The sequence below is a fragment of the Arvicola amphibius genome, chromosome 13 (genome assembly GCF_903992535.2).
Source record: "Arvicola amphibius chromosome 13, mArvAmp1.2, whole genome shotgun sequence".
NCBI classification, from domain to species: Eukaryota; Metazoa; Chordata; class Mammalia; order Rodentia; family Cricetidae; genus Arvicola; species Arvicola amphibius.
The window spans coordinates 3,687,615-3,700,807 of NC_052059.1; the positions used below are offsets into that span (position 1 = coordinate 3,687,615).

The 13,193-nt window shown below is 41.6% G+C and overlaps 1 protein-coding gene across 6 annotated transcripts in view; it reads right to left on the minus strand.

Annotated features, from left to right (window-relative positions):
• Nucleotides 1-920: 920 nt before the first annotated feature.
• The window catches only part of Mbnl2 (muscleblind like splicing regulator 2), a 153,505-nt gene continuing 141,232 nt past the window's right edge, over nucleotides 921-13,193 (minus strand). For all 6 annotated transcript variants that reach the window (XM_038309832.1, XM_038309828.1, XM_038309829.1 and 3 more), the window contains one exon: nucleotides 921-3,710. In XM_038309832.1, the coding sequence (XP_038165760.1) occupies nucleotides 3,696-3,710 (15 nt within the window). In that variant the 3' untranslated portion in view covers nucleotides 921-3,695. The remainder of the gene's footprint in view (nucleotides 3,711-13,193) is intronic.

The following is a 13,193-nucleotide window of genomic DNA, read 5'->3' on the forward strand; positions in this document are numbered from 1 at the left end:
GGTGATCTGCCTACATGCATGTGTGTGCACCATATGCATGCAGTGCCAGTGGCCAGAAGAGGGTGTCAGATTCCCTTAAGCTGAATTTACACACAGTTGTGACCCTCCATGTGGGTGCTGGGAATTGAACCCTGGTCTTCTGGAAGAGCAGTCAGTGCTCTTAAGCACTGAGCCATCTCTCCAGCCCTTGAGATGCAGTTGTAGGGGTACACTCTTGCTAGCATGTGGTTTGTGGATACAGGAATCACAGATTCCCTTCCAGCCCAGGGTCCTGTTCTGTGCTCTGTGTGGCCAGGCCTTCAGCACACAGTGGACTCGCCTGCCTCTTTGTTCCCCTCAGCACTACAGTCCACACTGTGCACTTAAGTTCCTTCTAGAAGCCTGCATCACAGAGATGGTCACTTTCTTTCCTTTTAATGAAAGTCATGTTCTTGCACCTGGCCCCGATTTGCTTACCAATGTTCATGTCTCTTCATTGTTAGTCAGAACCACAAACAAAAGGACTGGATGGTGGATGTTCTGTCGCTAACTTTAAATGATGTTGAATGTATTTCCCAAGTGGTCACTTTGAATTATTTTTCCTACTCTGACAAGCCAAAGTCTGGGGCTGGAAAGATAGCATACTGGATACATGTGCTTGGTGTCAACCCTGATGATATAAGTTCAAACCCCAGGACCCATATCATAGGAGAGAATAAACTCTCTCTCCACATGCACAGTGGTTTGTACCCTGGCATGTGCAAAAGAAAAGAGCCAAAGCTCAAAGCAAAACCCACAAACAAACAAACAAATTAATATCAAGCTTTGTCCTGCTCCCATCTGAAGAGTACTGTTTGCCCTTTGATATCATTGAGGGGTTATCTACAGAAAAGTAAAAACACTTCTGTCCAACTATCTGAACAAGAAGGAAGACCACACGATCCTTTTAAATGCTTCTTTTATTTCATTGGTTGTACATTGGGTGAGTGAGAACTGAATGTTACAACCAAACACAGAATTGATACAAATTAGACTCCTGTTCACGCTGTAAGATAACGAATGAGGGAATTCTTTAAGAAGTGTTACGGAAAGATTTAGTAGAAATGTGACCAGTGGTATGTGGCTGAAAGACATGTCTGTGAAGTGTGGTTACACCCTGAAAACCAAGAGTGAAATGGAGTCCCGTACAAGTGGAGTTAGTTTCCTAACTGCTGTAGCTGTTGAACTGACGTCTTCCTGTCTTGGATATTGGTGATTTTGTTTTTGTAATTAAACAAAGCATTTAAGATTTATTCATCATAGTCAGACTTCTGAATATAAACAAACTTTTGGCAAATAATATTTATACAGAAAAATAGTTTTAGATCCTCTCAAATCCCAGAATTATTCTATAAAATTACATTATAAATAAATAAAAAGCAAAATCTGTTGTACATATATTTGTACATCTATGCATTTGCCTTGCCTCCTCCTTATTGTAAATGGCATATTTGACTCTCTGCATATTATAATCACAATTCTGGAAAATGGATATCATAGTAAAAAATACAGTCATCTATATTTGCTGGGGGATACAGGTGATGTTTTTGATGCTCCATTATTAAAGGGCTGAAAATAGCTATGTGCTAATAATTTTTAAAATAAAAATCATGAAATGAAAGAAAAAAAAGACAGTTACAACAATTAGTCTACAAAAATATTTCAGTGATTCCCATAATTTACCTTTTAAAGTAGCGTCTACTAACTTCTCAATGAGTTTAAATGAATAAACGAAAAAAAATAAGTATGAGTGTTTTAGGCAAGTTGTAGCGTAACTACATTGTTCTAACTGAGAAAATTACAAATATCAATAATACATAAAGATGAAAACTAGCAAAGTGATACAAGTTAGATACAATACCTATCCACAAATTAAAACAGACACCGTACAAGCACTATGCAAGATTATACTCAGAACGTGATTTTTCTTTTGATACAGTTATCAGATCTATGATGTAAGATAAATAGATAGTAATTAGACTTTGGCCAACATGAATTAAATGCAGATTTTTTTCTCAATCAAAAAAAATTGGTATGGTTGATGCCTCTAGTTTTCAGAACAGGCGATGATACCAAAATTTAAAATATTTTACATTCAATCTCAAAAGTCAAAATACTTCAATCACTAAAATGTCCACAAAGAAAATGGATGTTTTAAACAATTACACATAATATCCATTTATAACAGCTGTTTCATTTCTTAAACAATAATTTAAAAACTATGTAGGTACTGTGTAGGCTATGTGCAACATATAAAATGTGAAATATGAAATATTTGGTACGATAGTGCTTAAAATAAACTTTAAAACAAACTTTCTGAACAAAATTTAATTGTATCGCTATTACCTTGAAGATCAACCAAGTATTTAAAAAAGTAAACAACATTAAAATATGTTTCATCCATATATAGTATATATATGTATGTGTATATATAATATGTATGTACTTGTATTAAAGTTTTTATACTTTTGAGACATAAAATATGCTTTAAGGTGAAAGAATTAAAAGAACTATGTTTTTCCATGCTGTAGTTAGTTACAACCCTTCAGTCCAACTTTTGAAATGCAAAAACAGTAATGGATACTCTAAGTGAGACTACCGGCTTCTTCTGTTTACGTAGGAATTTAGATTAAAGTCACAGTCTGTATCCGCAGTGACTAAACCGAGACGTACTTAAACTGGAATATTATACAGACCTCCCCACCTACAGCTTCCCTGTTGGACTAGGTTTTTAGAATAAAGAGCTATTGGTAACAGGCAACCGGGGGCGGGCGGGTGTGTGTCGGGGGTGGAGTTTGAAAGACCAATCCCTTATATTCAACTATTGGCGTGAGCCTTCCATTCTTGTCAAGCTGGACGAAGTCTGGCAAAATCTAGGCACTTCTACAAAGTCTCTCTTATAAAACAACTTTAAAAATATACTTGGAAAATAATACCTTCAAGACTTTGTTGGGTGGGGTATGAAGCTCATACCGTGCAAAGTTTGTTTTTTTTTTTTTTTTTCAATCTAAGCAACGTGACTCTAGAATCCCATGATTCAGTGCGGCATCGCCAGGCAAACCGAATCGCACTCTCTGATGTGTCCCCAGCAATTGTGCTTGAACTGCCATTCAAATTTTAGACCTGCGAGGCAGGTTTTCTGTTTTACTTCACTTCTCATCTTTGCCGCCGTGCTTGTCTCCTCAAGAAGTGAATCAGACCCTTGAATCCAGTCAGGAAATGAAATGACGGCGCTTGGAGTTAGAATCGAACCTGCCCTTGGAATAAGTACTTAAACTAATGCTGTTTATTGCTAAATTTGAAATATTCTGAGTCGAAATGAGTATATCGGCTGGACTTTCTGCATCGGCTATAGTTACGGAGATGAGACAATATTCCTAGGACAGAAACTAGGCTTAGAACCCTGTAAAAGAAAACCCCATCCTTTATGTCTCTGAACGTCGCAGCTGGTCTCAGGTAGTTAACTATCTTAGGCTGGAATATACTAAGCATACCATATTTAATACTCATATATGACATAGCAGAACTAGCCTTAGGGTTGTGGTCTGTCCAGAAGAACTAAATTTAGCATGCAGTTTGTGGCAATTCTATCGAGGAGGAAACAGGATAGTATGTACAGTAACAATGTTTAGCTATTCTCAATGCAGATTCTTGGCATTCCATCCCATTCCTGTTGATTATTTCAGAATTATCTGCGGAAGAAAAAGACAAGCACCGTTTAGACTTTCTGCAGGGAAAACAACGAGTTTAAGTCTTACTCTTTGCTACAAAAGGCATCTGAAAGTAGAACGATCTTCAATTTCTCATAATCCTGACACAAGCACTAACTCTGCAGAACCCCCACCCCTCATGCTGAGGGTTTTCACTCTTAGCAGTCTCCCTGTGCAGCTGTGGGAGGGAACGGTGACTCAAACACTGTTACAGTGTTTTCTCTGACACTGTGACAGCATGTATGTGGGCAGGCAGTCTGTTTAGAGCTCAGTCTTTTTGCTTCATATTTCTTTGATGTATGTTCATAAGACCATCAAACTAATATTTTCTCTGGCCTTAAGAAAGCCTAATCAGAGAATTTATTTCTTGAAAGTTGTTTATGAACTTAACTCTAAATATGTTAAGACTTAACTAGATATTAACTTATAATTCAAAGATAGAGTCTTATAAAACATAATCTTGTTTCTAAGATATAACAGCAACCAGTTTCAAATGTAGGATATGCTTACATGCCACAGTAATGAGAAAAGGGATAACAACCTAGTTAAGCAGTTAAAAATATTCTTAATAAACACAAAAGTATAAAGTTCAAGCAAGGCTTTACTAGTTTCCTACTGAACCCAAGCTGTGGTCCTGGGATTCATCTCTAAGGTCCCATCCCTGCTTCTGTATCGCTGTTTGAGTCCTGGGCCTGGCATGGAGCAAATCCCCAGGACAATCACATCCCTTTCTAATCCCATGCTTCTGTAAAGGTGAGGGGATTTGTCCTGTGTGGTCCATGCCATTAAACATCAAGCTTAAATAAACAATTTTGATCAAAAGTATTTGTTCTTTGTGCAATGTTTTGACTTAACTTTGCATAATTAATGAACAAAAGCTTATTTGCTAAATAGCTAAAAACCTGTAAGAAATAACTGACGAAACCCCTTATGGTGAACATCAGCTAATATTTGTACACACCAGGCTTCAATTCCCAGTAAAGGGGCTATTTCTATAGATGTAATTCATTATCCTATTGTATCAGAATTTATGCATGTGGGTATTTTTTCTTTGAGCACTCCAACAGTTCACATATAATGTTTTTAGTATGTCTGGATGATGTACCTGTTACCAATAGCTCTTTATTCTAAAAACCTAGTCCAACAGGGAAGCTGTAGGTGGGGAGGTCTGTATAATATTCCAGTTTAAGTACGTCTCGGTTTAGTCACTGCGGATACAGACTGTGACTTTAATCTAAATTCCTATGTAAATAGAAGCCGGTAGTCTCACTTAGAGTATCCACTGAGGCACACAAATGTATATAGAACTGACTAGAAAACACTTGTGTAAAATGAAAGTTCAAAACTTCAGACACCGAGGCTGTTCATTTAAGATTTATTTACTTATTTTTACTTATCTGGATGCACGTGTGTCTGTGAGTGAGGATGCGGGTGGGGGTCCAGAAGAGAGCACTGCAGGTTCTGAACTGCCCAACTTGGTTGCTGAAACCAAACTTGGGCTGTTTGGAAGAGTAGCACGTGCAGTTAGCCTCTGAGCATCTCTCCAGCCCCCAAAATATTCCTTGGAATTTGAGGCTAATTTGGAAAATAGCCTCCCTTGTTTCATATATTGGTAGGTGTGAATAAGAGCAACATATAATTTTTATATGTAATACTATCATAGGATCTAATAGGTGAATGTGTTTATTGTATTGTCTTCGAATGACACCATTACAGTTAGGTAATATTTACATTCTCCAGATGAATTATAACATTTTAAAAAAAGATTTAGATAGTTAATTATTAAATAGGAATTTCTTCTAGTTCATCCCTGAGCTTCCTTGCTATCTGGACAACAGGCCATTTCCTCAGCCTTCAAATCAAATCCGATTTCCTCCCCTATTTTCTCCTACTGTATCAAGAGATCCTGAAAGATTTAGGGGAATCTTCTACTTCCTTAGATAAACATATAATAATATATGTTTCAAAAATGTACAATCCTGCTATTGGCTGAAATTTAAAAAGCCAGACAGAATGGACTTTGCAAACGCCAGGAAAGTCAGGCACCCTACAGAAAGCCCAGCTCAATGAGAATGTGAAGATTTGCATTATAGACACTAACAATGACACCTTGAACTCGTGTGTGACAGAGAGAACACTGGGAACTGGGCAGGAAATGGGCTTCAAAGTTGTAACTAAAGGTCGCCTGGACTCTCCCAGGCTGTCTTTTCCCTCTGCACGAGGCGACCCAAAAGGCAAAAGGAACTTAGGGTGTTGAAATGATGTCATGACTGCTCCCCTGAACCTAGACTGGCAGCTCAGAGCTGCACCTTTGTCTCTCTGGGAAGTGCATGTGCCGGATAAACAGGACAAGACAACTCTGTAGCAGCTGTGCACTTCCAGAGTTCCAAAATTTGACATTAGGGGTCAGGAAAACATTCAGTTTTTTTTTCTCCTTAGAAATTCCATTTGTAGGTGGCAACATTTTCCCATGAAAGTATCATTCATTATCACTTTTCTTTTCTGAGAACTCTAAGTGGTTGGGACTGTCTGAATGAAGTACACTTGAGGACCGTGGTCAGCCTGTGGGTCACAACCTCCACAGGGGTCATATGCAGATATCCTGCTTATCAGGTATTTACATGACAATTCATAACTATCAAAATTGCAGTTATGAAGCAGCAATGAAATGATTTTATGGTTGGTGTTCACCACAACATGAGGAGCTGTATTAAAGGGACACAGCATTAGGAAGGTTGAGAACCACAGCCCTACAGTGATGTGTCCCACGGAAATAGATTAAGGTAATGAACAACAGCCAACCAATGTCACTCATTTAAAAAATCATCCCTTTGATCACTGTGGGGGTGCTGCAGGAAGTGGGGAGGAGGGAAGTGTATGATGGACAGGAGGAGAGGGGAGAGGCCTGTGTGTGTTTGGGGGTGCTGCAGGAAGTGGGGAGGATGACACCAGGAACTTCTCTTTGGTTTTTTTCTTCTTTCCTTTATTCAGATCCTATTTTAATTGATGCTAAAGGGATACAACTTAAAGAATTTTCTGTGCTTTTCCGCAGGCTTGCCCCAGAGAATTCCCCCCAGATCATCGGTATTTCTTCCATTACACTTCTTCACCTCTCTACCTCTGTTTCTCCACCATTCTTCATGACAGTTTTTACACCCAGGTAGATGGAAGGTTTCCGAGGTGCCTGGACATTAACTATGGGCACAAGCCATATTCTTAAAATACTAGGCTCATCGGGGTTAGGTGACCTGGCACACATTATCAACCTGATGTGGACAAATCCTAACTTCCAGTTTGTACATTTGAAACACGGTTAATTACAGTATCAGAGCTAGAGAGACGGCCTTGTGGTCAAGAGTGTGTCCCACTCTTTCGGAGGACCCCAGTTTGGTTCTTGGCACCTATGTCAGGAGGCTTACAACTTCCTGTACCTCCAGCTTCATGGGGTCATCAGCCTCGATGGGAATTTTTATTCACGTGAGCGCACAAGCACACACACACACACACACGCACACACGCACACGTACACACACACACACGCACACACACACCCTGTACACACATTGAAAGAGAACTTTTTAAACAGCCCATCAAATTTAAGCACAACAGTCTAAATGCCAATGATCTCTTTTCTTCCTTCAGTCCAAGCTGAGGCTGCTACCCAAGGTGCCTTTTTCAGGGCACTGTGGCCCATGCATTCTTGGAGGAGGTAACTGAAAGCTTTCATTGGGTCTGCAAGAGTCTATCTGCAAGTCAGATGGAGAGCTAAGCTATCCTAAAGGGCCTTCTCTGTTTCTGCCTGAGTTTTGGTGTCTACACTGTTAATTGTCAGCAGGCTCTGAGCACATCTGTCGGCTATGAGCCTAGAGTGTGCTGCAGTGGTTTTTCTGCAGCTGTGGAAATCTGTGCAGTATGAACCAGACTGCACACACCAGGTATTTGCTCACTCTGCTCCTGACATGAGAATTCTCTTCAGGGCATGAAATGGGTGGCCTGTCTCAGACCCATGCCAGGAACTGGGGGCAGCTGTGGTTCCAAAGGCTTTTTTGTACCTCTCAACATGTCAGCTGAGAAGGATGCTCAGAAGAATCCACTGGAGCCCGCGAATCAGAAAAAGGGATACCACTGGGCGAGTCTGGAGGGAACAGGAGGTGCAAGAAACAGGAGACAGTGCATGCTGTCTAAAGGAGCTAGTGCTGGCCCTGAGTGATCACCTACATCCCGCCCTAGCCTCCTCCCAATGGATGTAAGAAATGTCTGTCACCCTACCCCACCAGAGTGCCACTGCTTCAGCTACAACAGAAACAAATGAAATGTATTGAACAAGACACATGCCTATGTATCTCCCTGGTGGACAATTCTCTTAAGTAAGCAGTGTTTACTGTCGCAGACTGTGAGTAGGAAGGAGGCAAGATTCTTAAGTATGATTATGATCTGTCATGTATGGTAGCGAAGACTTTGGACTAAAAATATTGTTTTCAAATCCCTTTCCCACGAAAAGGAGAACACACTAAAATGAAGACCACTGATACCCACAAAATCTACAGCTCACTTTAGAAAAAATGGACACACTGGACCTCCAGTCAGGGGTACCTTCACAGTCATTCCTCTGGTTGTATCAATATGTATGAGGCAAAGCATCAGATGCTTGCAACAGAACCATCTTATTAATAAGAAAAACAAATCATAGTAATTAATCCATATCCCTTAATGGTTGTATTTAACAGTCTGATGATTCTCCTCAGTATGTAGGTACCCTATTCTGTACCCTGTCATGCGAGCATAGTTCATAAGTGATCTGATATTTTTTGAAGACAAAGCATGAATGGCTCCTAGAAGCATCAAACATGTTTTCCCGGCAGACACATGTGCAGCCACTGACAAGTTCTTGCGTCCTTATGTCGTGTGTGACATAATGGCAGCAGAAGTTACACAGAGGTGGTCTAAATTAGGTTGTGTATAAGGAAATGCTAAGTCTATCAGGTCAGCCAATGTACAGTAAGATTGGTCAGTATACAGCCAGTGTACAGTCAGATCAGTCAGTGTACAACCAGTCAGTGTACAGTCAGAACAATCAGATCACAGTCAGTGGATAGCCAGTGTACAGTCAGATCAGTCAGTGTACAGCCAGAACAGTCAGATCACAGTCAGTGTACAGTCAGAGCAATCAGCCTATGTACAGTCAGTGTACAGTCAGATCAGTCAGTGTATAGCCAGTGTACAGCCAGATCAGTCAGTGTACAGCCAGAACAGTCAGATCACAGTCAGTGTACAGTAAGAGCAGTCAGTGTACAGTCAGATCAGTCACTGTACAGCCAGATCAGTCAGTGTATAGCCAGATCAGCCAGTGTACGGCCAGAACAGCCAGATCACAGTCAGTGTACAGTAAGAGCAGTCAGTGTACAGTCAGATCAGTCACTGTACAGCCAGATCAGTCAGTGTATAGCCAGATCAGCCAGTGTACGGCCAGAACAGCCAGATCACAGTCAGTGTATAGTCAGAGCAGTCATCCTGTGTACAGTCAGTGTACAGTCAGATCAGTCAGTGTATAGCCAGTGTACAGTAAGAGCAGTCAGTGTACAGTCAGATCAGCCAGTCAGTGTACAGTCAGTGTACAGCCAGATCAGTCAGTGTACAGCCAGAGCAGTCAGATCACAGTCAGTGTACAGTAAGAGCAGTCAGTGTACAGTCAGATCAGTCACTGTACAGCCAGATCAGTCAGTGTATAGCCAGATCAGCCAGTGTACAGCCAGAACAGCCAGATCACAGTCAGTGTACAGTCAGAGCAGTCATCCTGTGTACAGCCAGTGTACAGTCAGATCAGTCAGTGTATAGCCAGTGTACAGTAAGAGCAGTCAGTGTACAGCCAGATCAGTCAGTGTACAGCCAGATCAGCCAGTGTACAGTCAGAGCAGTTAGTGTTCAGTCAGTATGCAATCAGATCAGTCAGTGTACAGTCAGATCAGTCAGTGTTCAGTCAATATGCAATCAGATCAGTCAGTATACTGACCCACATGACAGAAAACGACTGTGTGTGGCTCAGATTTATCTTTGGTTGGATTCAGCAACAGGCTTTTGGTATGTGTATGCATCAGACTGAGTTTCACGGAGGAGACACTCAACTAAGTCAAGACTGCTGCTTCCTGAGTTGAGCAATAGCTGTAGCATCATGAGGACAGACAGTGGCAGGAAAAAGGATTGGGAGAGAATGTCTGCTGGGGAGTTAACCCTGAAACTTCCAGACAGTTAGTGCTCCCAGGGCACGAGGCCAGCAGACACCCGCCACCTAAAAAGAAAATACGATCATTCTGTCCTAGACTCAGTCGCCAGCTATGAAATATTCATTGTCTTGTCTCTTTCCTAATGATGATGGATTTAGGCTGAGCATCCATCACTTGCAAGAGATCTGACTGGAGTGTGAAATGGCTGAAAGCCAAAGAATTTATGTAGAAAAGAAAACACTGAATTCAAACTCATCTGTACTGTAAACTCAGCACCCAACTCAGTCTTCATGCGGGGAAAGAAGGCAAAACATCATGGGGCTTCTCTAGTGTTTCAGAGATCACCTATTAATACCTGAGTTTACTACTTATGGGTGATCTTTGGCAGCTGAAGGTGTACTCTCAGAAGGCTGAGTTTCTACATGGCTTCTAGAAACTTTCACACTCCCTACAGAAACCACTCAATGCCAAGATTCAGAAATCTTCAGAGATGGTAGCTCAAATACTAGACTTATTAAGGACAGCTTTGCTTAATTGATGTGGGTAACATTTCAGCGAATACGCCAGAGCATCCAAACCACAAAACATTGAAAGAAGAGCAATGTGTGTTTCCCTTAAATTTCCCCCATGACCAGCCATCAAATCCTGTATTTACAGTGCTGACTTTGGGGAGGTAGATAAAATATACCTTATAAAATATTTGTGTGGCCTCCCTGAACTACAAAGAACCTCAGAGGATCTTGGTCTCGCGAACTTCAAGCCGCGGAGGATATTTGCAGGCAGGTACATTAGCAAAGTCTCAGCAAACTCCTCAGGAGGGATGTGGGATTCATCTTTCTGTCCCTGGTGTCTAGGGTGGGGGCTGAGCACACAGGAGTCACCAGGATCTGGCTGAGTGTCTGGATTATGAATTCCTAGGCAGTAACTGAGAACAGCGCCACAGCACAGAAGACCGTCAGGTGAATCGGGGGGCCGGCAGTGCAGGTGTGAGCAGAGAACCTTATACCACAGAAGACATCTCTGCAGCCTTTCAGGATATGTGAAGTATCTTGGAAAAATAGATTAACTCCCTCCCCACCCCCCGCCCTACCCTACTGCATTTCTCTTCTTGACATACATAGATGATAGGAACGGGTCTCCAGGCCGGGGCCAGAATACGCGGAAACGTGGCTTGCGAACAAACATCCCACCTGGAGGAAATGTCTAAATGAGGTAGCTGTTTTAGAAGGGCTTTTCCATAGCCACAGGGCCCTGCAGCTGCACAAGGGTGTTTCCTAGTTTCCGAAACAAAACTTACTGTTTCCATTAAGGAGACTTGCTGTTGCCCACTGTCCTGATAATTATTTCTTTGCTTACCTCTTTGTGCTGGGACTGAATCCTGGTCTTGCACATGCTAACTGAGTTCTGATCGTGAGGGATGTCCCAACCTCTCTCCTCCCCTTGTTCTTTTGCTACCCCATTGGCTTGACTCCTGCTCACACTTTCTGCTGCTTAACCCTCTTCCCTTCTTGGCTCTACAGCTCCACGTCACTTCTATGTGGCAGCCATTGCTGTCGGGCTTCCTCGTGTTGCCAGAGAGGGAAAACCCGGAAGTCTTCTGATGCAGCACAGAGACATTTGCATAGTTTGGGATCAGGGCAATTTGATACTTAATCACAGTAAGACTTTCTGAAGGCAAACACAAAGTTGTTGTGACTCTTGGTGAACTTATAGTACCAGACTTAAATCATTAATTGAAATCATTAGTTAAAGCAATAATTTTAATTTTGGCACATCGACACTGTCAAGTAAATATATTCTTCAGCCTTTCTCATGACCATTTATTAATTAATTGTATCAAAAGTTCTGAGATAATTGGTGGCACGTGCAAAGATACTTGGAAAAGTTGCCTTAAAATTGTTTTTGAGACAGGGTCTCATTTAGTCCGAGGTTGGCCTCAGACTTGCTGGGCAGTCAAGAATGACTTTGAACTTTGATTCTCCTGGAACTGTAGGTATGTGTACCCTGGATTGTCTTCTGAGATACTACAGCTGAACCCAGGGCTTTGAGGATGCTAGCAACCGCTTCCAATTCCCATATACCCCAGAATCTGAGAATAAGTCTTACTTGTTATTTTAGGGGGCTGTTGTTTTAGGGGAGGCTGAGTGTGTTACCACATTTAACTGACTCTCAAGTACAGCTTTTATTTGTACATAAAATGTGTAAACTAGGGTCTTGGGAGCAAATGGTCAAACTGACAACTTCACTCCAAGAAAAGTGAGCTGAGGTTGGATGGTGTGTCTTTAATACTCGGTAGCTCCTTCAAGGGCAGTTTTCTTCCAAATGGGTCTGCTTTGTGGTGCTACAGAAAGTTAATGCCCTAAGATATCATTTCTCTATTTCCAGTAATGCCAATCTTTGGTGACTCATTTTTAGAAAAAATTTCCCATCCTGTTGTTAATAATATACATATATTATATATGTTGTATATATGTAACTGTAATGTAAAATATTAGTAACTGGGCTCTCTCTATATGAAAAGTGGTAGCATACCCTTATTAAATATTACCAACCAAGGCCCATACTGACAGGTTATCAGGATAAAATCTCTAAGTGGAAGTTCCTGACTTGATCATCTACATCTCATATCTAGACTTGGTGTGTTCCACAGTGTGACCCTGAAGCTCAGCTCTGCAGAGTTTTCACACTGAGGCAGGGCTGAGTCTTTCACGTGTGCTCTAAAGCACTCGAGGTTGCCCTGGCGTGACTGCATCAGTTAGAAAGTACATTTCCACACCACACATAATTCGTTACAAACAACGCCCCGCTTTGTCAAATGCCATACAAATGAAATAACCATCTGGCTTTAAAATATTGTGTCCACAACTATTATGTGGTTGAAACACACACACACACACACACACACACACACACACAATAATGTAGGGAAGTAAGGGGCTTGTATATGCTTGCAAAGAAATCGCTAAATGTACGCAAACCAGACAAAAACCACCTCCCCTTACAGATGGCTCGTTACTCAGGTGTGCCCTGTGTTCGGAGAACGTGGGTTTTCCTGCCACTGTGAATCCCTTCTAACAGGGAAAGGAACTCTCTTCTTGTGTGTCCTCTGTCTGACCTTCAGTGATGGGTGCAGGACCATCTTATCCATGGTGGTTGGGGGGAGAGGGTGTGGGTTAAGTCTGATGGGGATTTCTTCATGCAACTCTGAAAGCAAGGCCTGTCTTCCCCCACTCTGGGTCCAGCT